This window comes from Bubalus bubalis, chromosome 3 (assembly GCF_019923935.1).
Source record: "Bubalus bubalis isolate 160015118507 breed Murrah chromosome 3, NDDB_SH_1, whole genome shotgun sequence".
In the NCBI taxonomy this organism is placed as follows: Eukaryota; Metazoa; Chordata; class Mammalia; order Artiodactyla; family Bovidae; genus Bubalus; species Bubalus bubalis.
The window spans coordinates 19272929-19299849 of NC_059159.1; the positions used below are offsets into that span (position 1 = coordinate 19272929).

Below are 26921 nucleotides of genomic sequence, written 5' to 3' on the forward strand. Positions count from 1 at the left end.
TTCAGTTTCTTCATTTATAAAAGGAAGCTAATAATAGTAGCTATGAAGTGAGGAGCAGCATACGTACAGCAGAGCCAAGATGCTGCTGCTGCTGCTGCTAAGTCACTTCAGTCGTGTCCGACTCTGTGCAACCCCAAAGACGGCAGCTCACTAGGCTCCTCTGTCCCTGGGATTTTCCAGGCACGAATACTGGAGTGGGTTGCCATTTCCTTCTCCAATGCATGAAAGTGAAAAGTGAAAGTGAAGTTGCTCAGTCATGCCCGACTCTTAGCGACCCCATGGACTGGAGCCTACCAGGCTCCTCTGTCCATGGGATTTTCCAGGCAAGAGTACTGGAGTGGGGTGCCATTGCCTTCTCCAGAGCCAAGATGACCTGGGGTCAAATACCAGCTCTACCACTTAGCAGTGTAATGCCTTTGGGCAAATTGCTTAACCTCTCTGTGTGCAGTTTCTTCATCTGTAAAATGGGGTGATAGTATTCCCCACCTTGGTATGTAATTATGAGGATCAAAGAAATGAACACATGTGAAGAGACAGGAATTGTGCCTGGCAGCGTGCTTACATATAGCGGCTCTGGCGAGGATGATGTTTAGAGCACAGAGCATCAGCCCACAATTGCAAGATAAAATTTTGAATTATGAGCAAGCTTTCTGAAAATCGAAGAATGCAGATCTAACCAGTGGGGTGAATTGTGAGGAGGCAGGTGCATCAGACGCAGAGGATAAAGATCTCTCTCATTTCTCCTAAACTCAGCCTCCTTTCATTCCTTCATCTTTGACCCTTCCACCTTCCTGCCTTGTCCAGGGTCTGCAGGGGCACTCCAAGGCCCAGTTGGCGTGTGGAGTCTCCAACAATGGACACTGGATTACTGGGGTGGATAGCAGGACTTCCTCCCATGCCCAGAGCCTGCACTGCCTTTTGTGAAGTTAAATAAAGTGAAAGTCGATCAGTCGTGTCCGACTCTTTGCTAACCCATGGACTATACAGTACATGGAATTCTTCAGGCCAGAATACTGGAGTGGGTAGCCTTTCCCTTCTCCAGGGGATCTTCCCAACCCAGGGATCGAACCCAAGTCTCCCACGTTGCAGACGGATGCTTTACCATCTGAGCCACCAGGGAAGACTTTTGTGAGCTCGTCCCTACTCTATTGATGGACTACTTATGCCTGGTCCCCTTACATGGTGCCTGAAGCAAAGCTGTTGCCACCTCGGTTGGGCGCTGGAAAGAGGATAAGTGTGGTGGGTGGTACAGTTAGGACTAGGCAGGATGCCACTAACAGGTGGGCAGGAAGGAAGAGGACATGCTGTCTGTAGCAGATACCTGGGGCTCCAAAAACCCTGGGGGGCCCACCGTCTTCCCCAGGAGGACCCGAGGTCAGTTATGGGCACATCAGACAGCCAGAGACAGAGACTAACCACCCCCTGCTCAGCTGGCACCTAGTGAGAGCCTGCTCAGACCTTCTCCCAGGAAGGAACCACAGTTATAGGTGTGTGCCTGGTACTGTGGCATCCATTCTGTGCCCTCTCCCAAGGTGGAGGCTGTTATCCCTATTGTGCAGATGAGGAAACTGAGGCTCAGAGAGGTTATGTAACTGACCTAGGACACATATACCACATGGCAGAGCCAGGATTTCAACGCAGAGCTCTCTACTTCCAGAACGTCCCACCCCATGGGGTTGTGGCAGAGTAAAGCAAGGAGGCAGGGCAATGTGCAAGTGTTGGGCCAGGGGTGGGGTGGGGGGAGGAGGGCAATGCAGCAGCTTCTGGGAGAAGTTTTGGATCTCTAGACCGGTATCTGATGTGGGGGCAGGGCCGGTTGGTGTGTGGCTGGCGGGTGATGATGATGGTGGAGGGGGTTTCAGGCTGTCTGAGGTTGTGATGGGAGTCAGGGCCCAGAACATTTGGTTCTCCAGGGAGAATTTGGTTTGATCCTGGACAGGTGGGGGTGGGGTACAGCTAGCTGTCCAGATGCCCTGTTGAGGCTTGGGTTATGCTAGTGCTGAAGCTGGTATCTGACTCAGTACCAGTGAAGCTGGCACCCTATCTGGAACAGAATAAGAGCATCCTTTTTCATAGAAATTTGGTTTTCAAAGTGGGGAATGCACCTAGGGGTGCATCAGATGATCCTTTAGGGCATGGTAAGAAAATACTGGAACTTCTATTTATAGTTTAAAAATAATCATTAGAATTTGTGAATGTGATTTTTAATATACATATTAATAGTAACTATGTATATTAAAAATCACATTCAAAAATTCTAATGATTATTTAGTAGCATACATATAGTAATATGGCTTCCTGGTGGCTCAGACGGTAAAGCGTCTACCTGCGATGCAGGAGACCCGGTTTCGATCCCAGGGTTGGAAAGATCCCCTGGGGAAGGAAATGGCAACCTACTCCAGCACTCTTGCCTGGAAAATCCCATGGAGGAAGGAGCCTGGTAGGCTAGAGTCCATGGGGTCGCAAAGAGTCAGACATGACTGAGCGACTTCACTTCACTTCATATAATAATATATAAATATAAGTATACTTACAGTGATGGCTCCAAACTTTTTTGTTTTTACTGAGAGATACAGACGGTAGAAAAGTCTTCTAGAATAAAACTGGTGAATTGCTGAGGTAGTGGGCTAAGGGATCGGAGCCGGTGGGCGTAGAAACAGAGACGCGGGGTAACTGTTGGCGGCCCCTGCTGGTCATCACCGGAAGTGCAACATCACTCAATTATAGAACGGGCTCTTTTAGGGCTTCCCTAATAGCTCAGCCGGTAAAGAATCCGCCTGCAATGTGGAAGACCTGGCTTCGATCCCTGGATTGGGAAGATCCCCTGGAGACGGGAAAGGCTACCCTCTCCAGTATTCTCGCCTGGAGAATTCCATGGACTAGAGTCGGACACGACGAAGGGACTTATTTCACTTCACTTCACTTCTGCTGAAAATTTATAACAGCTGCTCCGAGTTTTCTCTCTTTCTGTGCGTTGAATCCCAAAGCCTTGGAATGAATATCCACCAGAGGACTATCTCGATTTGAGGGTAAGCAGAGACACTGCCGGCACCGTTGTGGCGCAGGCAGGGAAGAAGACAGACCTCAGAGGAAGAGGACTCATTCCTCTCACTTTTCCACCTGCCTCCTCCCCACCCCCACGCCTCATTTCTCCTTACTCTCCACTTTCCTCCATCCCACCGGCAGAGGGGGCAGCCTCTAACTGCCATGGAATGCACTGTGGACCCCTCAAACCTGCTTCCTACCCCAGCTACACTATATCCCATCAGTAACACCCTCATTCCTTTGGGGCCCTGCTTAGAACACAGCACGTCTATTATGACATTCAGTTGTACCGCTAGAAAGTGATTTCTGTGTCTGACATTCCCCCTTCCGGACCTCCACCTTCAGGAATCACTGATGCTGGCCCTGTAGCTGGTATCTGACAGTATCAGTGAGGCTGGCACCCTATCTGGACCAGAATAAGAGCATCCTACTCTGTATCAATGTTTCTCCTCTCTCTGTAACCTCATGGGGCTGTTGTGAGAATTAAACAATTTATCAATTGTAAGGTCTTGAACAGATGTGAGGAGCTGGCATTCTATAAGGCCCTTATAAGAGAGATGCTTGCTGACTGACTAATGGGGGTGGGGGGAGGGAGTGCGAGGAGGCAGCTGGTAAGAGTAATGAGTTGGGCTCCATTTCCTAGAGGGCCAAAATCAGGGATCCTTGTTCTGGGGATCTTGAATGAAACTAAAAGTTTGCTGTATGTTGCTATGGGGTAATAGTTGCCTGACTGAGAAGTAATTAATACTATGGAGAGATTCAAGATGCTTCTACTTCCCCACCACCAAATAGCCAGGTGGACAGGCTAGAGTGGAGGGTAGCTTTCATGATGGGAAGGGGACTTCTTTTCTTTTTAAAAAATTTTATTTGGCTACGCCTGTTCTTTGTTGCAGCATGTGGGATCCATTTCCCCGAGCAGGGGTCAAACCCAGGGCCCCCAGCATTGGGGACGCAGAGTCCTAGCCACTGGACCACCAGGGAACTCCCAGGGACTTCTTCCTAAATTGAATTAGGAAGATCTTTTGGCTTGAAGGCAGAAGAGAGGGCAGAAAGCGTTTTGCTCCGGCAAGTTCTTCGGTTGGAGACGGAAGCCTGTAATTCCAGTCCCTGCCATCTGGGATCGCTAACTAACTTTCCTTTCCTTGCTCAGTAATAAGGGAGGAGACCACCGAAAAACATCAGGACTTTCTGTAGAGCTTGGCACTGGTTTTGTAGCTTGGTAGTGGTTTTGTGGCTTGTGTTTGTGTGCTTGTGTTAGTCGCTCAGTCGTGTCCGACTCTTTGTGACCCCCATGGATTGTAACCCGCCAGGCTCCTCTGTCCATGGGATTTCCCAGGCAAGAATACTGGAGTGGGTTGCCATTTCCTCCTTCCGGAGATCTTCCTGACCCAGGGATCGAACCGAGATCTCCTGCACCTCAGGCAAACTCTTTACCTATACTCAAACCTGGCTTTTCCCGATGGCTCAGTGGTAAAGAATCCGCCTGCAATGCAGGAGACGCAAGTTTGATCCCTGGGTTGGGAAGATTTCCTGAAGAAGGAAATGGCAACCCACTCCAGTGTTCTTCCCTGGGAAATCCCATAGATAGAGGAGCCGGTCGGACTACAGTCCACGGGTTCGCAAAGGAGTCGGACAAGACTTAGTGACAAAACAACAACAGTACTGAAACGTATGATCGCCGGAGCCCAGGGCAAGCTGAGTCTCCTGCAACAAGGGGACCAGTCCCCCCTGCTTCCAGGATCAATTTCCAAGTCAAATCCATTTCTGAGCTTTCCAAGCAAGTTTCCAGAATGCAGTGCATTTCTGATCTTAGGAGACCTGCATAATCTAGAAAGCAGTTGGAGAGGGTGCAAGGTGGGGAATACCGCGGCCAGAGTAGTACCTCGGCTGACCCCGAAAGCACGGCGCACTTGGCGAAGCGTAGTCTTCCCGCTGAGCTTTCAGTATTCCACGGCTAGAACTAAGTGCAGGTCTACAGTGGAGCCAGAAGCTGGGGTGAAGGCGGGCAACTGGGTTTGTCTTTATTTCTTGAGATGGAACTACGAAGAAGGATGGCGAGTCACCTTGTTCTGTATTCCGTAGACTGGGGTATTGACCAGCTCTCCGGTTCAGGCTTGAAATAGGGTCTCAGCGCCCCCCACCTTTTTTTTTTTTTTTTTTTTGCAAATTCGCCTAGCGAGTCTGGGATCCAGGTATCCACCAATGAATCCTTAAAAGCTGCTCCTGAGTTTGAGGTCCTATGGGGATGGGTCTCCTGCTCCTTGAGGGGTCTCCCTAAACTCCTCCTGCTCCCTTACCCAGTTGAGAAGCAGGATAATGAGGAAAGGTGAGGCAAGTCTTGAACTGGAACGCGGGTCTAAAGCTGAGAGAAGGGGGCGGGTCTCTTACCATCGCCCTTTTAAGGGAATCGCTGGGCGCCGAGGGACTAGTGGGTACAGGTCCCAGTCCTTTCTTCCCTGGGTAGGAAGCCAGCTGCGGGTCGGGGAATCGTGGGCTGTGTAGTGTCTCCTAAGTCACCACCTCCCCGCCTACCCACTAGCTGCTCGTAAAGGGTGCTTTCCTGCGGGTGGTCCCGCGGCGTCCGTATCCCTCTCCCTCTCCCCTCCGCTCTCGGTCTCCGCCCCTTCGCGCGGAGGAGGCCTCGCCGCTTTAAGAGCCGGAGTAGCGATTGACAAGCAATAAACGCGGAGCGCCCGGCTGCGCCGGAGCCACCCGGAGCTAGGGGCCTCTCCGGGGGCAGGTAGGCGCCCCCCGGCCCCCGGGCCAGCACCCACCCGAGGGCCCTCTTGGTCCTGGCACGGCACTTGGGGCCCTTTCTCTGCGTTACACCTCTCCTGGCCTTTTCTCTGGCCCCTCCCCTCACTCTCACCCTCCCGCCCCTTCTCTCCCTCTCACCCTCCCGCCCCCACTCCCCTTTTCTCGGGGCTCCTAGGGAGAGATCAGACCTCGCGGCCCGTGGACACTGGTCCCCCGCCCCTGCGGTGAGGGCTCCTAAGTGACGTCAGGCACAGAGCCTGGTGAGCTGTGCGGGGGCCCGAGTGTCCGTGCGGCTTCTCCGGGGACTGTGCGGATTCTGGGGACTTCGGAGCCGGGCATTACGTAAGAACCGCGTTATTAGCTCTTCCGGGGGTGGGGGCGCAAGACGGAGGTTGTGTGGGTCCCCTTGGCTCCCCTGCCACCTTGGGAGGCCAACACCTCAATCTCTCCTGGGAGGGGGTCATGCAAAGGGGGTGTGCTGCTTCTTCGCCTCCCAGGTTGTAGAGGGGGCGGGTCTGGGTCGGAGGCCAGGACTAGGATCTGGAGACCTGGGAAGGGGTCGGTGACAGGAGCGAGGAGTCAGGGCCAGAAAGTTAGGTCAACTCAGAGCGGGGAGCGTGAGGACGCGGGCGGGGGTTGGGGGGGTGTGCAGCCATTCAGTGACCTCATCCCCTAGTCTCCGCCGGGCGCGCACGCAGAGAGTCTTCTTTGATGGCTCGCAACACACCCCCCTCCTCCCAGGTCCTAGCGCCCAGCGGTTTAGGGCTGGGCTCTTGGGGCGGGGGCGCTTTGATCATCGGTGCGTGCAGGCCCGCCTGGCCACTAGACCCCATCCTGCAGTCTGTCTACCCCTCTCCACGACCTGTAGATCTTCAAAGCTCCTTTGTCAGACCTTTCTCCTCTATATCTCTTTGTACGTGTATTAACAGAGCTTGGAGGAAACCTCCCCCTTTCTCGGTGGGCCCACATCGGCTACCGACCCTGGGTGGTGTGGATAGCCTGGAGATAGGGGTGAGAGGGCACGTGGGCCCAGGGTTTTGGAAGCTGAGGTGCGAGTTCTCAGATGCCTGGGCTCCGGACCTTGACTCGGAGCCAGGCTGGCTTGCCTGGCACTGCTGTTCTCCTGTGGGCACAGCCGGCCCCGCCCTCCCAGAGTCTTGGGTGGGGGTAGGGCAGAGCTAGCCGATGCCCGTGGGAACCGACTCCTCAGGGAGAAAACCCAGGCAGGCTGGGCAAGACTTCTGGGGACCGGATCCTCCCTGCCTCTTCCCACCCTCCACCCTCTGGGGAAGGAGGACTTGGGAGAGTAGTGCCAGCTGGAGAGAGCTGCAGGTTCCTGGTCCTCAGGACCCGGGACGGGCCAGGGGTGGGGTTGGGGGGTGGGGAGAAAGGGATCCCTCTCTAATGCTCTCTAGGAATAGGGGTGGCAGGAGTTGTGCCCAGGGCACTAGCTGGCACAGTGGATCCTGGGCATTGCTCCTAGTCTGGGTGCTAGCCTGATAGGAGATGTCCTTCCTTTCCCCGAAAGCTCCTTTCTTCCTTGTCCTCTGGGCAGATCCAGGAGGAAGGGGAGTCATCCTTCCACTTTTGTAATTTCTGCTACTTGAAATTACAAGTAGCAGGGAGCACAGATGACCTGCTCAGGCCTGGGAAGGTGATAGGAAGAGAGAGGATTTCATTAAAATCAGGTAGTGGTCCCTCTAGGGACCTTTTTAGGGGGAGGAGGTGAAATCGTGGCTCCCCCACCCCCAGGGCCCAGTAGCATTCAGACCTAAAGTGGGCACTGCCAGATGCTTCCTTCCACTCCCCCACCCCTGCTGGGAGCCACCGCGCCTCCTGTTGTCATGGCAACTGGGAATTAGGGTTTTCTCCACCGGCACAAGCCCAGAAAGGCAAAGGGATGAAGGATGGTGGGTTACCCACCTGCACCCTTCCTTGGAGAATAAAGGATCCAACGCCATTCCAGGAGGACCTGGGATGGAAACTGGGTCTGTAAATTCCGTGATGGGTTTTGCCCAGAGCCCCCTGCTCTCCTTGTCCCAGCACTGGGCTAAGAAGGGGTAGAGGGAGAAAGAGGAAGCAAGAGAGGCCCTAGTGAGGTATGACATCATTTCTGCCAGACAGATGAACAGATGTTTGTAGAGCATCTTCACTGTGCTGGGTCTAGGATCCAGAGGCAAAATAAAACAGATGTGATTCTTGACCCATGGAGCTTAAAGTCAGGGAACACCCATTTTCTTACTTTTTACCTTTTTACTCACATTGGACTTTCCCCCATCCTCTCTCTCTCTCAAAATAAATAAATAAAATAAAAAAGACAGATGGTAGGCAGAAATATTTTTTTTTTTTTGGACTCACAAAACCTGGAGTTTCATTGTAGCTCTCCTTTTCTTTAAAAAAATATTTTTATTCATTTATTTGGCTGCACCGAATCTTAGTTGTGCATGTGGGATTTTTAGTTTTGGCATGTGGGTTTTAGTTCCCTGGCCAGGGATCGAACCCAGGCCCCTAGCATTGGGAACCCAAAATCTTAGCCATTGGACCACCAGGGAAGTCCCCATAGCTCTCTTTATTAGCTTTGTGACCTTGGACAAATCAACTAACCTCTCTGATCCTCTGTCTCCTCCTCCTTGGAGAGATGGGTGTATCATGTCTGCCCTTCTTGCCTCCCAGAACTATGGGATAGTTTGGAGTCAGGGCAGTGCCCTCTTCCCTACCCCACTGGCTCCTGAGGGGGAGGTCCTTCCTAATTCCTTCCCCATTATTTTGCCCTTCTGCCTTCTCAACCTCCTCTCTCCCTTCCTCCAGGAGCCCTTGCTGATTTCACCATGCCGGTTGCAGCCACCAACTCCGAGACTGGTAAGAAGTGGGGGTAGGGATGTCAGTTATATCAGTGGTTCAGGGGATTCCAGGCAGGTTGGGGAGCACAGTCAGGCACTGCCACAGCTCCCTGTAAGAACAAACTGACCCCTGCTGCAGCTGCTCCATCCAGCTGCTCAGCCATTCCGCCGGGCAACTTCTATCACCCTGCTGCACCAGCCCCAGGGTGGGGCTGGAGACAGAGCACAACTCACCTCCATGGAGGGGGATGCATGCTCTGGAGACATCCACAGTGCAGTGCCCCCCAGATAGGTAAAGTGGACCAACACATGGGAGTGTGTGTGTGCTGGGCTGTGGAGAATGCCAGGTCAGGAAGCCTTGGCTTAGTTCTGTAGGAAGTTTTAGGGCAAGGTTGTGGGCCACCCAGACAAGCTAGGAAGCCTCAGGAACAATCTGCTTAGATTCTTGGAGGCTGTGTCTCTTCTTCTGTCAAGAGGTGATGTGAAACTCAAAGGCTATAATAGGGAAAGCATGTCACCATTAGGGGTATTCACAGTTATTATGCTGTGCTGCTGAGTTGTTACCTCTTTAACCTGTGACCCTGAGTCAGTCACCTCGCTTTGAGGACCTAGGTTTCCCCCTCTGTAGAATGAGGTGATAAGACAAGATCAGTGTTTTTAACTTATATTGGTCCTGGATCCTATTGAGAATCTGATGCAAACCGAGGGCCTTCATCATAGACAAAGGCCTCTATGCATGAAGTCTGCATTCCACTCCAGGGGTTCAGGGATCGCACCCTGAGTGTATGCAGAGACCCACCAGGTGAAGTGCCCTGTACTCAGGCTCTCAGAGGGCCCTGACAGTTATGAACCGTTCTTGTTTTTCTCTGACTGATCCCCGCTTGGGTGCCTCCTGACCTTGTAGCCCCTTCCTTTTCTCTAGGCACTGCTATTGCTTCTGCAAGATGTTCCAGGCCTCCCAGTTCAGTTAGATTGACTTCTCTGTGCCCTCCCCTCTGAAAAACTGAAGCAGGAAAGTGAAGGCTGCTGTGAGGGGCCAGAACTGAACTGTGACACCCTTGTCCCCCAGGAAAGGCCTCTTCTCCATGCAGTGGCCAGACTGTCCCAATGTCCCCTAGCTGCTGCAGCCTTGGAGGGTTCAGTGCATTCTCCACTGCTCCAGCCTGCCTGGGCCCCTCTGTAAGCTGCTTAGGGGTTAATTAAGCCCATCCCTGAGCCTGTGATTAAAGGCCTGTCAATCTGGGGCTGTCCAGTAAACCCATTAATGGTGCCTGCCAGGGGTGTAGAGGGAGGGGAAGGCCCAGCGCTTTGGTTCCCTGCTACAGGCCACTTGATGGGCCCTGGTGGGGTGGGGGACAGGGTAGGGAGTGGAGTTCAGGAGATAGGTGCGAGGGTCTGCTTCCTCTGAGGACTCCTGGGGCACCTGCTCCCCTGGGTATTGTGTCACGGGCTTTCTGTATCCAAAGGAAGAAAGTTGCTTAAAGCAACTTAAGCAAAGCAAATTGCTTAACCACTTGGAGGCTGCGTTTCTTCCTCTGAAAAGAGGCGATGGGCGACTCAAAAGCCAGAAGCTTTGTCTTTCCCTCAGGTGGCCCTCTGTGCCTGCCCCAGGGTTGGACAGGCTCCTGGCCTCAAAACTCTAATGGTGGCTTCTGCCCCTTCTCACTTGGTGGTCATTACACTTCCCACGGGTCTGATAGACAGCTGTACCCTTGCCTCTAAGGTCAAGTTCACCGCCCCCCACCCCCTTCTCCTTTACCTTGCCCCAGAGATCCTTGCCTTGGCTTCTGCAGAGATTGAAGCTAGCAGGGTCCTTCTACCCTGATCCACATATCAATATGGCCACTATCATCATGAAGGGAGCGAGATGGTGCGGGTGTTTTCCTCTTGCAGAGAGACCCTAACTCCATTTCTAGTAAGGTGGAGGAGCTCTTTCCCTGAGGGTTGGAGATGCATGGGTGTTGGCATGGGTGAGAGTCCTTGCTCCTGGACTCCAGACCTGAAGCTCTGCCTCTGTACCGGGTTCCCTCCTTTCTTTGAATTAAGGCTGGGATGTGGGGCTTTCAGGTGGAGCTGTCCCTTTAAATCTCTGGGTTAATGTTCTAGTGTGTAATCCTGCTTGCTGCCATGGCAACCAGGGTGTGCTGTGACCCTGTGCCACTCCTCAGGGAATGGCAGTCTGGTGGCAGGAGCAGTGCCTAGTGGTGGCCTCAAGGGTGCAGGGTCTCAGAGGAAGGAATGGTGGCTCTGGGCTGGGGTAACTTTCAAAACCCCTCCCTTCCTGCCCACGCTAGTCTCTTCTGAATGAATACTCCCTCACCTTTTCCCAAGTCCCCAGTACCCCAGTCCCAAGATGCCTGACTTGTCCACAGCCATCGCCCCCTGAAGCAAGTGGGGGGGGGGCACACTTGGAGATGGGGATGGAGAAGCTACTCCTGAGATATGGGGTCTGAGGGCCGTGCCACTGCCTCATTAGAGTTGTTCTTGGGGGCTTCCTTTGACCCTGAGGGGGTCACTGTAAAGAAAACTGGGCTTGGTGAGGGGACCGAGAGGAGCGGTCAGAAGTCTCCAGGAGGAGGTGGCAGGCGGTGTAATTGAGGAGGGACTTCTAGAAGAGAGGGACTGGAATAAGATGGGGCCAAGTCCCCATCCACCTTGGGTTTCTGGGAGGGGAGGATCTCTGAGCACCGCTCCAGTCTTGATGGGGGGCAAACTTAAAAACACCCCCACCCCCCACGCCACGGCCGGAAACCTTTCCTCAGCTGCCTCCTCACCTTTTAGTGATAGGTATTCAAACAGGGGAATCTGGCCACCGTGGGACGAGGACCTTTCCATGGCCCCCTCCCAGCTCTTTCACAGCCCCCTCCCGCCTGTCTGCTCCCTGTCTGGGCTTTGGCCAATCAACAAGGCGGTCAGGCGGCTGAGCCTTACAATTGGCTGATCCTGCAGAGGGCGCTCCCTGAGTCCCACCTCCTCCAGCGCTGCCCACTTCTGGCTGGGAAGGCTGCGGCGGCGTGGAGGCTACTCCACAGCCCAGGTCCCGGAGGGAGTCAGCCATGGCCGGCAGCCCAGGGAGCGGGGCCTCTTTGGAGGGTATATCCCTGGGCTCCTCTGAGGAAGCTGAGCTCCGGAGGGAAGGTAGGGAAAGGTGGAGTGGCGAGGCTGGGGTCTGGTCTTCAGGGGTTTAGGGCATCTGGAGAGGGTACCCTAGGAGCGGGCTCTCCGAAGCCTAAGGGTCTCCGGGCGCGGTCCCCCAGGAGAGCTGACCTGTACTGAGGGCACCAACTCCCTTGGCTCAATCCCCTCCCATAGCTGGCAGGCTGGGGAATCTGTGTGTGAAGATGACGGGAGAGGAAGGGTCCCAGGATATCCTGGCAGAGTGGGAAGGGTTCCTGTCCTGGCCTCTTTCTGAGTCCACTAAGGACCTGGCAGGTTCTGACCGATGCCAAGCCCAGACATGAGCAGGAGGGGTCTGGAGGGCAGGTATGAATGTCATTTGTGGAAAAGGTGGGGAGAATGAGAGGGAAGAGTGTGGAAGGCCAAGGGTCCCTGACCAGTGGCTGCCAGCTTCCAATCTCAGAGCCTCCTGCAGCCCACCCCCATCCCTTCCTGGAGGAGGGGGCATGGCTGAGAACAGTGAGAGGTGCCAGGGACTGTACCCACCCTCCTCCTTCCCAGCTTGGGTGCTGTTATGCAGATGTAGGCGTGGGTGGCAGGGTGGCAGAGTAATGATACCCCCTGCCCATCTCTGCCCCCAGCTGGGCACACTCTGCTTCTGCCTCCCTTCCCCCAGAGCCTGCCACAGCCAGTAGCTTCCGCCTCTGCTGGTGGGGGAAGACAGCCCCTACCTGAGGCTGAGCCCCTCAGCAGTGGCCCAGCTTCAGGTGTTCTCCCCTTGCTGATGTCCCATCCCCGGCTGAGGGTTTGCTGATCCCTAGGATGACTTGGTCTGACCTTTGCCCCTGGGTGTCCACAGTCATCCCAAGCCCCAGAGTGCCTATTTCCCCCAGCTTCTACCAGTGTCCTGGGCCTCAGCCTTGGCTTCCTATGATCTATATTAATTTCCAGGTCATTGTCTTTCAGAGCTGAAGGGCCTGTAGATACCATCCAGTTTAATCCACCCATTTTACAGGAAGGAAAGACTGAGGCCTGTGACGGACAGTGACTTGTGCAAATCACCCTGAATTAGTGGCACAGTTGGTAGTGGATGGCGGGTAGGCCCTGACCTCCTGCATGGCTGTCTGCTGACTCCAGGCTCACACTCCAGGGACGTGTTCCAAGCGCCGTCTCTCTCACCCCTGAGCCTGCCACATGCAGGTGGCTGAGTCCTGTGGCTTCAGCCCATCCAGAGATTGAATGATGTGGTTCTCTGGTTTAGGGCAGAAACTGGAACCTGACATCTGCTTCCATTTCTCCCCTGCCCCCACCTCAAAGTCCACTTCCTGGTGCTGGGAGCCTTCTACCTGCCCAGGCTAGTATTACCTAGGGCCTAGAGAACAGGCCAAGGAAATTGCCCTTCCCCTCTTAGGGCCTCTGCCGCAGGCATTCTAGGGCTTGGAGTGCCAGGCGGGGAAGGATGTGCTGCGGGGAGGGGCTGTCTTCTGTGGGATGGAGGGTAAGAGGGATGGGGTTTCTATGGTGTGTTTGGGTCCCCTGTGCTCAGCTGGCGCCTGTGTTTCTCACTGTCTGCTCCTTCCCTCCAGCCATGCAGCAAGTCCTGGACAACCTGGGATCTCTCCCCAATGCCACGGGAGCAGCTGAACTGGACCTGATCTTCCTTCGAGGCATTATGGAAAGTCCTATAGTGAGATCCCTGGCCAAGGTAGTGTGCTCCAGGGAGGTGGACACAAGGGTGCTATGCCTGGGAAGGCATAGCAGGGGGTGGGATGTTAGCCACAGGGAGCCCTGGGAATGGGACAGGTGGCACCCGAGACCCTGGGAGGAGGGTATGCATGGACATCCATGCCCGGGTGATCAATCTGAACCACTGCAGGTGGTGGGGGCCCACCTCCATTCCTGACTGTTGAGTCCGGAGACGTGCCCATGTGGATAGATGTTTGGTGACTGCCAGCTTATGGAGGGTATGCTTGGTTGGGAATGAGCATGCCTGTGCTGTAGAATCTCTGAGGTTCAGCCTGCTTATCTTTCTGCCTCTGGACATTTTGTGCAGACATCTTTCTAAGGTCACCTGCTACATACCAGGCAGGGGAGAGACTCACTGAAAGAGAAAGTTATAAACCACTTTGGTAATGACTTTGATAGAGGCATATGCACTAGGTGTTTGGGGAGGGTAAAGGACGCCTGACCCAACCCAGGGTGGGCAGGGAAGCTACCCTGGAGGAAGGGTCACTTGTGTTGAGTCTTGAAGATTGAGGAGGAGGGGCAGTGCATTCCAGGCCACAAGAAGAACTTCAACAGGAACAGAGGTGAGAGAGCTAGAAACATACAGGGGCTGTAAGTGTTGAGAGCTAGAGATGTACAGGGGCTGTAAGTGTTGAGGCTGGAGCTTTAGGTGTGAGACAGGGAGTGTGAGCTGTGGAGATGTTGGCAGCTGTTGGCAGCTGATGAAGGGCCCTAGGAGCTGTGCCTGGGGCTTAGGCATCGTCCTGTGATGCCCTGTGAGCAACTTGGAGCCTTTTGTGGATTTTAAGCAGGCATGCGATGATAGCACATGGATGTTTGGGAGCATCCCTCTGGTGGCCACAGGGAGGACGGCTGGAGGGTCATGACTGGAGTTGAGAGACCGGAGTCGGTGATCATCCTGAATTAGACCTGTGGTAACAGTCTTGAGAGAGTTCTTGATTTATTTCTTGATAAAAGAAATATTTAGGAAATAAATCGGCAGTACTTGATGCTTGGGTGTGGACGGTCAGGCGTGGGGGTAGCCAGGCACCTGAGATTCTGTACTGGGGAAGGGCTGGTGCCACCTTCAACTGTGACAACAAGCAAGGATGGAACAGGGGAGGGGGCGACCCCTTTGCTGGGGAGGAGGAGAGGAGGTGAGAATGATGCCAATAGCTGTGTTGGAGGCAAGGCTGGGAGTTGCAGGGAATCGTGTTAATTGCTCAGATTTCTCAGTGGGGTGGGCGGTCTTCAGCTGAGAATTAAGGATCAGGGATTGAGTGGAGTGGGGGTGGAGGGTGGGATTTGGAAGTGAAGGTTCAACTAATAATTAATTACTAAAGGGGAGAGAGGGACCCCACCAAAAGTCAGGGAGCAGGATCAACAGGGCCCCAGATCATCAATCCAGGGTGGGGGTGATTCAGTCCAGAGACACTGAGGGTGGCTTTGGTCCAGGGCTTGTGCCCGATGGGGGCTGTAGGAGGCTGAGGTGCAGGGAGAGGTGAGAGTGGCTCAGAGCATCACCTCTGGGGCTGAGGCTGGGAGGGGAGGGGAGAGTGGCCAGGAAGAAACAGAAGGGCAGGGAGAACGTGGAGGCAAAGGCCTGGGGGCTCTCTGGGGTAAGTGTCTGGGGAGAGAGTGTACAGCTGCAGGAGGAAAAGGCCAAGGTCAGAGAGGGAGGTGGGAAGTGAAAGGTTTCCAAGGAGGACAGTTCTAGGGATAACATTTTGAATGTGGCTATGGGGGGCAAAGAGGCCATCAGTGTTAAAGAATTCTAGGAATGGATGGGTTGGGTGTGGGATGGGGTGTCAACACAGGCATGAGAGTGGGGAGACACTGGAGGCAGCCCCAGGGTCTCCGGTAAATGGTGGTGGGTGTGACGAGGAAGTTGGATGATAGTGGGGGGTGGGGCAGTACAGCTAGGTGGTGGGTCTTCCACAGGGTGAGGTGGAGACTCTGTCACAGGACATCTGTGGCCTTTCCTGACATGGGGCTTGGAAGGGGACCAGATGCTAGTGGGAGGTTCTGGGGAAGAGAAAACCGAGCAGATTGGAGGAGATTGGAAAAAGGTAGGTTGCCTCTCAGTCAGTGGTTAAGGACTGGACTTATGTATTAAAAATCAAAATGAGGAGTTATGCATGTTTCAAACAGAGAGAATATGAGCTCCTTGAGGACAGCGATGTCGGCTTTGTTTACTACTGTGTCCCCAGAGCCTAGAACGGTGCCTGGCACATAACAGGTCCTCACTGAATGTTTGTTGAATGAATGAATACAAGAAAGTGTGCAGAAAAAGCACGTAGTACCCACCTCCAGGATGTGAATGCTGATCACATTTGCTTTAGTTCTGGCTCTTTCTTTTTAAGAAATAAAAAGTGTGTCCAGTAAATGCCTCTCCCCTTTTCCTCATTTCCACTGCTGTCCCTGCCCACAGGTGACCCGTGGCTGGAGTTGATGATACCATGCCCCTGAATATTTGCCCATCTTGACTACATATGTATTTAAATGTAAACTACATGCCCCTGTTATATGTGTTTTTAAACTTTACATAATGGAATGATAGTGGAAGCAGCTATGGTTTTTGAGATTTCTAGTTCATATAAGTAATATAGTTACTGACATGCATAGAGATATAGATTCATTTGGACTGTTGTGTAGTGCTCCAATATGTGAACAGAGCCCAGTGTATTCGTTTTCTGGTTCCCCTACTGAGAGACAGGTACACTGTTGCTGACTTGTTGCTGTTAAGCACAGTGTGGCAGTGAACATCCTTACATCCCTCTGCTTCTACACGTGAGTTACAGTTTCTCTAGGGTGGACACTTGGCAGTGGAATTGCTGAGGACCTGCATTTGAACCTCAACATCTATAACCTTCCAAAGCTGACTTCACAGTTGGATTTATTAAATCACACCATCTCTGAGTCACGCTAGCTATTGCTTCTACAGCGTGACAGCCAGTGAAATAAGGAGGCTCTCTCGGGATGCAGAACCTCAGAGTTAGAAGGTTCTTTAGCCAGAACCCTTTAGCCAGAGTGGGACGCGCCCCCACCCCATCCCCACCTCCATAGCGTTCCTCTCTAGTGGCCTCTTAGAACCCATCTGACAGCTCTCCAAAGGTGAGATTGGTGGCTGGATGGCTCTGTCATTCACTTGGTCATTCCGTCATCCGTCCTCTATTCAACAGATATCTCTTGCATGCTCACCAAGGCCAGGCGCAGTGCTAGGGCGGTGGCAATGAAACGTCAGATAGTTTATTCTTCTCCTGAGGGAGCCCGGAGTCTGTCAATTTCTCACTGAGCTCAGCAATGTCCTAGTCCTGGGACCACAGCCTGATGGAAAAGTTACCAATGTACTGTCAGTTTACATAAGTAAACTTCCTTCTCCAGGAATGTTCTCTCCATCTAGCTGTGAAACAAACAGGAAATGAATCTCCATAAGGGAGCATCTGAGCTCAGTAAGGACTTCCTTGGTGGCTCAGACAGTAAAGAATCTGCCTGTAATGTGGCAGACTTGGTTTTGATCTCTGGTTTGGGAAGATCCCCTGGAGGAAGGCATGGCAGCCCACTCCAGTATTCTTGCCTGGAGAGTCCCAATGGATAGAGGAGCCTGGTGGACTATGGTCCATGGGGTTGCAAAGAGTCAGCTCAGGAAAAATCCCTCTGACCCCTATATATGTGACCCTTTGCAATACAACTTTGCCAGTCCTCTCATCAAAAGGTAAACTTTCTCCACTCTTCAATCTGGGCTTGACCACATGACTTGCTTTGATCTACCAGACCTACATCTTACTCCTTCTCATACATATAATGATTACATATACACAGATCAATTTCTAACCTATTAGACAAAGTACTTTATCAAAGATATAGCAGCAAAATCTTAGAAGCCCATAAACCCACAGGAGTAGAGCCCAAGTAGAAACCGACGTGGTAGTTATTCACCTCCTTCCCTTTTCCTGATGACACGGACTTGACTGTCCTCTCTGGGGAGGTGCCAGACAATGCGGGAGGGGCTGCCTTGGGTAGATCTGGAACCAGGGAGGAGCAGGCCCTGAGGGGACGAGCCCAGAGAGTTAACAGGCGCTGAAGGAAGTCAAATCTGGCAGGCAGATCGGAAATCCAGAGGGTTGGCTATGGAGAGCAGGTGGCGGTCCTGGCAGGTGGGTGATGTCTGGGAGCTGACGTGGACCCAGTAGCAGGTGTTCCAACAACAGGCAGGGCCATGGTGAGGAATCAAAGGCAGATGACATTCAGAAATTTAGGCAAACTGTTATCAGTGGGGACAGCTGCCAGTTGGGAGGCCTGTGAACTAATCCACATGAGATGAAGAAGAAAATAAACAGCATTTGAAGTCCGATTCATTGACCGGCTGTGTGACCTTAGTAGGGCTGACAACCTCTCCGAGCTTCAGCCATTACTTCTGAGAAATGGGGATAACAATACTTACCTCTCAGAGTTGTGGTCAGGAGAGGGGGAGGTCATGGATGTGGAAGTGTTTGGCCATTGGACTGGAATTCAGAGGGAAGTCCCAGTCCTGTGGTGGTGGTGGGAAGGTGAGACAGCTGGCAAAGAAAGGCAGGGTCTTAAAAGAATGAGGGGCCAGGAGGGTCACCAAGATGGAAACTCTGACCAGGGGACATGGTGGGGAGCCCAGTGCCTCAGTTAGCTTTTGCTGTGTAACAAACTACCCCACAGCATAGTGGCGTGACTTGTGTCTCATGATTTTGTGGATTGACTGGGTGGTTTTCTGGTCTGGGCTTGCTCAGTTGGGATGGGGTAGGACAGCCTCAGTCATGTGACTGGTGACGCACCCGGGAAGGCTGCACTGTCTGGGACAGTGTGGTATCTCATCCTCTAGGAGGGTGGCCCAGATTGCTTCACATGGTGGTCTCAGCTGTAATGAAAGACCAGCCTCCAGTCCTAGACCCTTTTCAAGCCTCTGCTTGAATTGGGTCATTGGCCAAAGCAAGTCACGTGGCCAAATTCAGGTGGAAGAGTCCCTTTACCTTCTGGCTCACCATGCTTTCAGATTTTGAATTACTTTCAGATTTTGAATTACTTAATTATGAGCCTGGGCTTCAAGTGGGAATTCCGTCTCCTAATCAGAGAAGTTGGAGTGGAAAGGTGGAGGGAAAAGTTTTCCAAAGAAAGGCTGTGGCGTGTTTCTGCATTTGCAGTTTACATCTGGCTCTGCATGGGGAGCTGGCAGATTTGGGATTAAGAACCAGCTCTTCCGGGTGTGAACCTGGCCCACCTTTCTGGTCTGTAAGGAGCTTGAGGGTGTGCTGTGCTGAGGGTGATTTTTCAGAGCAGAATTAAGCAAATGGTTACCACAGAAATTAAAAACTGCTTTCCTGGTTGTGGGCCCTCGTGCTCCTAATATTATAGTGCTGTGCAAGAGAACACTTTCTAAAAACCGGCACCCAGATAGTGACACCACAGCTATGGGGGTGCTCAGGAAACTTTGACTTGCATCTCTGCTGTATACCCAGGAGTTGTGAAAAGAAATTCATTTTACCTGCTAGAGCCTCAGATTCTTTATTGGGAAAATGGCCTTTATACTGTTAATCTTACCATCATTTTGACATTTAAATGAGATGTCTATTGAAGTATAATTGATTTACAATATTGTCTTAGTTCTAGGTGTATAGCAAAGTGATTCAGTTTTATCTATCTCACTTGATATGTCTCTAATTCTTTTTTATTATTTTTCATTATAGTTATTCATTACAAGATATTGAACATAGTTCCCTTTGCTGTGCAGTAAATCCTTGTTCTTTATTTTTTGCATGGTAGTGTGTGTCTGTTAATCCCATAATTCCCAATTTCTCCCTGCTCCCCTTCCCCTCCAGCAACCATAAGGTTGTTTTCTGTGTCTGTGAGTCTGTTTCTGTTTTGTAAATCAGTTCATTTATAGAATTTTTTAAGATTCCACATATAAGTGACATCATCTAATATTTGTCTTTGTCTAACTTCACTTAGTGTGATAACCTCTAGATTCATCCATGTTGCTGCAAATGGCAGTTTTGTTTTTTTATGGCTGAGTAATATTCTGTTGTTTATATGTATCACATGTTTATCCATTCATCTGTTGATGGACCCTTACGTTGCTTCTATGTCTTGGCTATTGTAAACACTGGTTACTAATTTAACTCCATATGTCAGAGAACATATTAGATATGACTAAATATTTAAGAAATGGAGTCATTTGAGATTTGTTTTATGATCCCAAACATTGTCTGTTTTGGGGACTATTCCATGTGTGGAGAAGGCAATGGCAATCCACTCCAGTACTCTTGCCTGGAAACTCCCATAGATGGAGGAGCCTGGTAAGCTGCAGTCCATGGGGTTGCGAAGAGTCAGACATGACTGAGTAACTTCATTTTCACTTTTCACTTTCATACATTGGAGAAGGAAATGGCTACCCACTCCAGTATTCTTGCCTGGAGAATTCCATGGACAGAGGAGCTGGGTGGGCTACAGTCCATGGGGTTGCAAAGAGTCGGACACGACTGAGCCCTCAGTACTTCCTATGGCTCAGCAATTCTGGTTCTGGGAAAAACTCTCACATGTGCAATAGGAGACAGAGACCAGAGTGTTCATAGTAGTTTTGTTCATTGCCATTTGGAATGGTAAAAACCTGAAATGACCCAGAGAGAGAGGAGATGAATCAAATATGGCATAGTCACATGGTGGAATATAATATAGCCGTTAAAATGAACAAACTATTGGGATATGGGAAAAAAGAATGGATCATAGCAAAATAACATTAAATGAAAAATAATATGCTGGTAAGTCACTTCACTCGTGTCCGACTCTGTGCGACCCCACAGACAGCAGCCCACCAGGCTCCGCTGTCCCTGGGATTCTCCAGGCAAGAACACTGGAGTGGGCTGCCATTTCCTTCTCCAGTGCATGAAAGTGAAAAGTGAAAGTGAAGTCGCTCAGTCGTGTCTGACTCTTCGAGACCCCATGGACTGCAGCTTACCAGGCTCCTCCATCTATGGGAGTTTCCAGGCAAGAGTACTGGAGTGGATTGCCATTGCCTTCTCCAGGAATATAATATTAAGTGAATATGTTTTCACTTAATATGAAAAATAAGAACAAATCTTTGCAAAAAATAGTAAGTGAAATAATTTTTTACTTAATAAGTTAAAAAAATCAGGCATTTGGGAATTATATATAGCACAATTCCCTTTTTTTAAAGGTAAAAATAACTAAAAACAGTACTTATTTTAGGAATATATTGAATATGTATAGATACAATAAAACTATATAAAATGAGAAGCCAGGGCATGATGAACACAGGGAATCAAGATGTGGTTTCTGAGTGGGGGAAGTGGGTGGATGGGTGTGGGGGGCATGTGCTTAGACGTAGGATAGTGTCAAGATCCTTATTTATGGTTTAAGTGCTGGGTTCTTGCATCCTTGTTATGTTAGTACAAAAGTACCCAGTTTCAGTTCAGTTCAGTCGCTCAGTCGTGTCCGACTCTTTGAGACCCCATGAATCGCAGCACGCCAGGCCTCCCTGTCCATCACCAACTCCCCGAGTTCACTCAAACTCACGTCCATCGAGTCAGTGATGCCATCCGGCCATCTCATCCTCTGTCGTCCCCTTCTCCTCCTGCCCCCAATCCCTCCCAGCATCAGAGTCTTTTCCAATGAGTCAACTCTTCGAATGAGGTGGCCAAAGTACTGGAGTTTCAGCTTTAGCATCAGTCCTTCCAAAGAAATCCCAGGGCTGATCTCCTTCAGAATAGACTGGTTGGATCTCCTTGCAGTCCAAGGGACTCTCAAGAGTCTTCTCCAACACCACAGTTCAAAAGCATCAATTCTTTGGCACTCAGCCTTTCTCACAGTCCAACTCTCACAGCCATACGTGACTACTGGAAAAACCATAGCCTTGACTAGATGGACTTTTGTTGGCAAAGTAATGTCTCTGCTTTTTAATATGCTATCTAGGTTGGTCATAACCTTCCTTCCAAGGAGTAAGCATCTTTTAATTTCATGGCTGCAATCACCATCTGTAGTGATTTTGGAGCCACCAAAAATAAAGTCTGATACTGTTTCCACTATTTCCCCATCCATTTCCCATGAAGTGATGGGACCAGTCGGAGATCCAACCAGTCCATTCTGAAGGAGATCAGCCCTGGGATTTCTTTGGAAGGAATGATGCTAAAGCTGAAACTCCAGTACTTTGGCCACCTCATTCGAAGAGTTGACTCATTGGAAAAGACTCTGATGCTGGGAGGGATTGGGGGCAAGAGGAGAAGGGGACGACAGAGGATGAGATGGCCGGATGGCATCACTGACTCGATGGACGTGAGTTTGAGTGAACTCGGGGAGTTGGTGATGGACAGGGAGGCCTGGCGTGCTGTGATTCATGGGGTCGCAAAGAGTCGGACACGACTGAGCGACTGATCTGATCTGATCTGATGGGACCAGATGCCATGATCTTCGTTTTCTGAATGTTGAGCTTTAAGCCAACTTTTTCACTCTCCTCTTTACTTTCATCAAAAGGCTTTTTAGTTCCTCTTCACTTTCTGCCATAAGGGTGGTGTCATCTGCATATCTGAGGTTATTGATATTTCTCCCAGCAATCTTGATTCCAGCTTGTGCTTCTTCCAGCTCAGAGTTTCTCATGATGTACTCTGCATATAACTTGAATAAGCAGCATGACAATATACAGCCTTTATGTACTCCTTTTCCTATTTGGAACCAGTCTGTTGTTCCATGTCCAGTTCTAACTGTTGCTTCCTGACCTGCACACAGGTTTCTCAAGAGGCAGGTCAGGTGCTCTGGTATTCCCATTTCTTTCAGAATTTTCCACAGTTTATTGTGATCCACACAGTCAAAGGCTTTGGCATAGTCAATAAAGCAGAAATAGATGTTTTTCTGGAACCCAGTTTAATAGCAGCTAACTAAAAAGAAGTCATGGAGGAACCAAGAATGAGAACATATGAGCAAAGGATATGATTAATCCAATTCTGAGTTCTGAAAGTCCCAGAAAAGAGTGTTGCAAATTGTGATATATGTTGGGTGTTCTCAGTATTGGCCAATCAGCCTGCTGGTAGTATTTCTTTTGTATAGGAATGATTAAATGTTTCAAGTTTCCTCTGGCCCATGAAGGTTGAGCTTGGAGAGTTGTGTTCTGTCTATGGGGAAGATCTCCAGGGCCAGCCACAGGGGTGGGAGTGGATCAGCCTGGGGTGGGGTGGGGGGCGGTCATTAAGTAAAAGATGGGAGGTAATGACTTGGAAGACACACTGTCTTCCTGCTTGGTTAGGTGAGGGCTCCTCGGGAAACTTGATGCCTGCATCCATAGAGCAGAAGATGCTAAAGCTAAAATGGACAATCTCTAGGCTGCTCATGTCACCTGGGCCAGAGCTAGCCCCCATTAACTGGAAGGAGCCTGGCTGGAGTCGCCATGGTGAAGGGGCTGCAGGTCTAAGTGCCTTCGTTTATTCCTGAAACACAGTTCCTGGGGCCCTGGGCTCTTAGCATTGTCTAGACACTGGTAACAGAGCCAGGGCCTCCGTGGGTTGTGCTGAGTTAATGACTGAAGATCACACAGCGTTTGGTAGGAACTTCTGGGGCATTTCTCTGCCCTCTGGCTTCTGAGGATCATCAAGGCATAACGGTCTCCGAGTACTTCTTTGCCTCTTCAGTTGTCTGTTTCCCCAGCAGGAACGCTCTGTCCAGCCGGGCTGTGGGAGTCAGTCTGAAAGGCTGCCCTCCCAGGGGAGGATGATTTAGGGGGCCCCCCTAAATGGGAAGCTGTTTCCCTGGCCTGTTTCGGGTAGAGAAGACAGAAAAGGAGCTAGCCTTTATTGAGCAACTGCTGTGTGCCAGGCACTGTGTCCATCTCATCAAATCCTCAGAGTATCCTTATGAGATGTTGTTAAAATTTCCTCATCTCATGGGCTTGAAAAACTTTCTGTTATGGAAATTTTCAAAACTGTTTCCAGAACCCCCATTATCCATTGCCCTACTTCAACTTTGAACAACTCAAAAATAATCTTGTTTCATCCATACCTCCACCTCCTTCTCTCTCTCCTGAATTATTCTGAAGCAAGTTTCAGACATAATTTTATCTGTAAGTATTTCAATATTTGTAGTTAAAAGTTCTTAAAAAATATTTGCACTACCATTATTACATGTAGAAAATTAAGCAATAATTTTCTTACAGATTTTTATTAAATGGTGTTGTAATACCTGGACAGTCATTTGGAAAGATATCAAAGCAGATCCATACTTCACACCATTCATCAGAATAAACTTCCAAGCAGTCAGAGATCGAAAAAACAAACTATATACATCCTAGAAGAAAACATGGATCTGTGTGTAAAGGAAAGCCTTTTTTTAAAACTATGCCTTGAAATTTGGATGCATAAAATATTAATAAATTTAACTAAATTAAATACATAGTTTTTGCAGTGACAAAAAAACATAAGCTGAGTCAAAAGATAAATGACAAACTGGGGGAAAATATTTGCAAGAGGTATTACAGATAAAGGGCATATCTTCCTAATATAGAGAATGTTTTAAGAAGTGAGAAAAAGAAAAAACAAGATCTGATGGAAAAATTGGCAGGAGACGTGAACAGACAGATCACAGAAAAAGATATACAGATGGCCTTTAAACATATGAAGAGATGCTCAGCTTCACTCATAATAAGCAAAATGCAAATTAAGCCCCACTGAGAGATGGCTTCTCATCTATGTGGTTGGCAGACATTCAAGGGTTTGATCACACGCTCTGGTGGCAAGGCTTCAGGAAAGTTTCTCTTCTAATGCTGGTGGGAAGACAAAGTGGCACAAGCCCCATGGAGGGGAGTTTGTCAATATCTAACAAAACCGCATATTTATTTACTGCTTGACCCAGCAAGACTTCTAGGAATTTACATGAACTATCTACTCCATGAATATAGAATGGCTATGCCAAGGCTATTCACTGCAGTTTTATTTGCAATAGTAAGATATTAGAAACAACCTCCATACCTATGGAGAGTAGTTGAATAAATTATGGTACTCCAGTCATGAAATCACACAAATGCAGTGATTAAAAGATAACAATAATAAAGGAAGATCTCCATGGAGCAGCACAGAGTGATTCCAGAGCATATTGTTAAATAAAAAAACAGGGACTTCCCTGGTGGTCTAGTGGTTAAGAAACCTTGTTTCCATTGCATGGGTTTGATCCCTGGTTGAGGAGCTAAGATCCTGCATGCTTGTGGTACAGCCAAAAAACAAGAACAAAAAACAAAAAGAATCCCAAACAGCAAACCAAACCACTTAAACAGACAAAAACCCCCAAAGTATCAAAGAATACACATACCTTTTATATAAGAGACAAAGGGAAATATTTATTTATTTTTGTAGAAAAAATGCAGACTGAATAAACTAGAAACTAATGAAAATGATGCCTTTTAGAGTGTTGGTATGAATGGGGTAGAAGGGATGAAGATGGAAATAAGACTTTTCGAGTTTACTTTTTATATAGATTTAAGATAGCAGCCATGTGAATGTTGTACATATTAAAAATAAGATTAGATTTCAAAAGAATGAAAAAAATCTAACCCTGAAATTAAGTGCAGATAAGTGAATCTATTCATATATCAAATTGTTAGCAGAACAGAAAAAGGAATTAAGTAACTTCACAAAATTCTGACTATATGCCTTAAGTGGGATGTTTACTAAGCCTGTACTATTTAATATTAGTAGCCACTAGCCAGCCCCATGTGGGTACTTATTTAAATACTTTACTTAAATTAAAATACTTAAGCTAAAATGCTGATATAAAATTAAAAATTCAGTTTCTTAGTTGTACTAGTCATATTTCTCAACAGCCACGTGTGGCTAGTTGCTACCACAATAGACAGCCCAGATATAGAATATTTACATTAACATTGTAAGTTTTTTAAAACTATTCTGGGGACAAAAAGAGTGCAGATAAATCTTGATTTTTACTTGGATAAAATATACAGAAGGTGATAACTAAGGTGATAGGTAGTAGTAATAGTTTAGCAATTCTGAAACTTTCTGAACATTGAAGGACAGAATAAATAAGTAAATATATTAAAGTTCTTTGGAGAAAATTCTCACCAAAGGAGAAAGGAGATACAAATATGGAATGGGAGAAGGCAAGGAAAATCGTGTAGAGTTTGATTTTAATTAGAACAGTCAGTATTAGCTAATGTCTACTGAAGTAATGATACCCAGAATCAGTGAGCATTGAGTGCCCAGATCTTGGTTTCTGAATACCATTCCCCAGCAAAAGGAATCAGGTTTCCTTGGGGAAATCGCTGATTCCACATCTGGAGTAGGGAAAGTACAAGGTGAGCTGGTGATGGAAGGAAGAAGGCGCTCATAATGGGAACAAGTCAAAAGGCACGCTGCAGGCTCCCCTGGACAAATTTGGGGTAAACTGAGACCATGGAGATACCAATGATGATGGATTAGAACACACTGAATAAAAAAGTTCATAGTGATGCAGAACGAGAGAGAAGGAGGAGGAGTGGGAGGGGAAAGGAAAAGCTCTTTCTTATAATAGAGTGCCAGCTAATGCATGTGGAAGGAATAATGGGGTTAGATAATGACTATTTTGCAACCCCAACATAATAACAGTTGATTCAGGCAAAAACCATAAATGGAGACTAAATCCATTAGTGAATGATTAATGGGGAACCGAATAGTCACATGGTCTCAAAGTGTGGGGAAACCTTAAGATCACTTATATAGAACTCTTGCCACAAAGATTAACTTGAGTCTAAACATGTAGAAACAACAGATAAATCCAGCTGTGGGGCACTCCACAAACTACTGACCTGGACTCTTTAAAAATGTTCTAAAGGGTCTGTTCTAGGTTAAAGGAAATTAAGAGGATGTGACAACCAAAGTTAACATCTGATCTTGATTAGACTGTGGATCAGAAAAATAAAGCCCTATAGAATATTTTTAAGGCAATAGTGACATGAACATGGACTATCTATTAGATAATATTATATTGGTGTGCAAATGTTGAGTTTCTCACCTGTGATAATGGTATTGTAGTTTATGTACCAGATCTCCTGTTTGTCCTTAGGAGATGCGTGCTGAAGTACTTTGGGGTGAAGTACTTTGTCTCTGCAACTATCTTCCAAATGACTGAGAGGGCAAAGAAAGTCTCCATATATATCCTTGAAAGGGACTCTCTTCTTCATACTTGACATAACTCTCCCTGCTGGGCTGGTCACTGGCAGAGACTTCCTTTTCCCTTTTCTCATGGAGCCCAGACTCAGTAGAGCAACAAGTAGGTTCAGAGCCCTCTCCTGGTGCCATGTCCTGACATCTTGTCCCCTTCCTCACTGGGAACACTGAGCTTAAGGCTTGGAGACCCAAGTGTGAGTCCCTGTGACCTTGGACAAGCTACTTCACTTCCCTGGCTTCCTTATCCTAGACC

The 26921-nt window shown here is 49.3% G+C and overlaps 1 protein-coding gene across 4 annotated transcripts in view; it reads left to right on the forward strand.

Annotated features, from left to right (window-relative positions):
- Positions 1-2863: 2863 nt before the first annotated feature.
- MPP2 (MAGUK p55 scaffold protein 2) overlaps positions 2864-26921 on the forward strand; it is a 32261-nt gene continuing 8203 nt past the window's right edge. The window contains exons 1-4 of one of the 4 annotated variants that reach the window (XM_044938903.2): positions 5464-5785; positions 5978-6144; positions 8611-8661; positions 13346-13464. In XM_044938903.2, coding sequence (XP_044794838.1) covers positions 8631-8661; positions 13346-13464 — 150 coding nt within the window. In that variant the 5' untranslated portion in view covers positions 5464-5785; positions 5978-6144; positions 8611-8630. Of the gene's footprint in view, positions 3030-5463; positions 5786-5977; positions 6145-8610; positions 8662-11631; positions 11781-13345; positions 13465-26921 lie in introns of those variants that run through there. The other 3 variants (XM_025280040.3, XM_025280039.3, XM_006046853.4) reach the window with 3 other exon arrangements.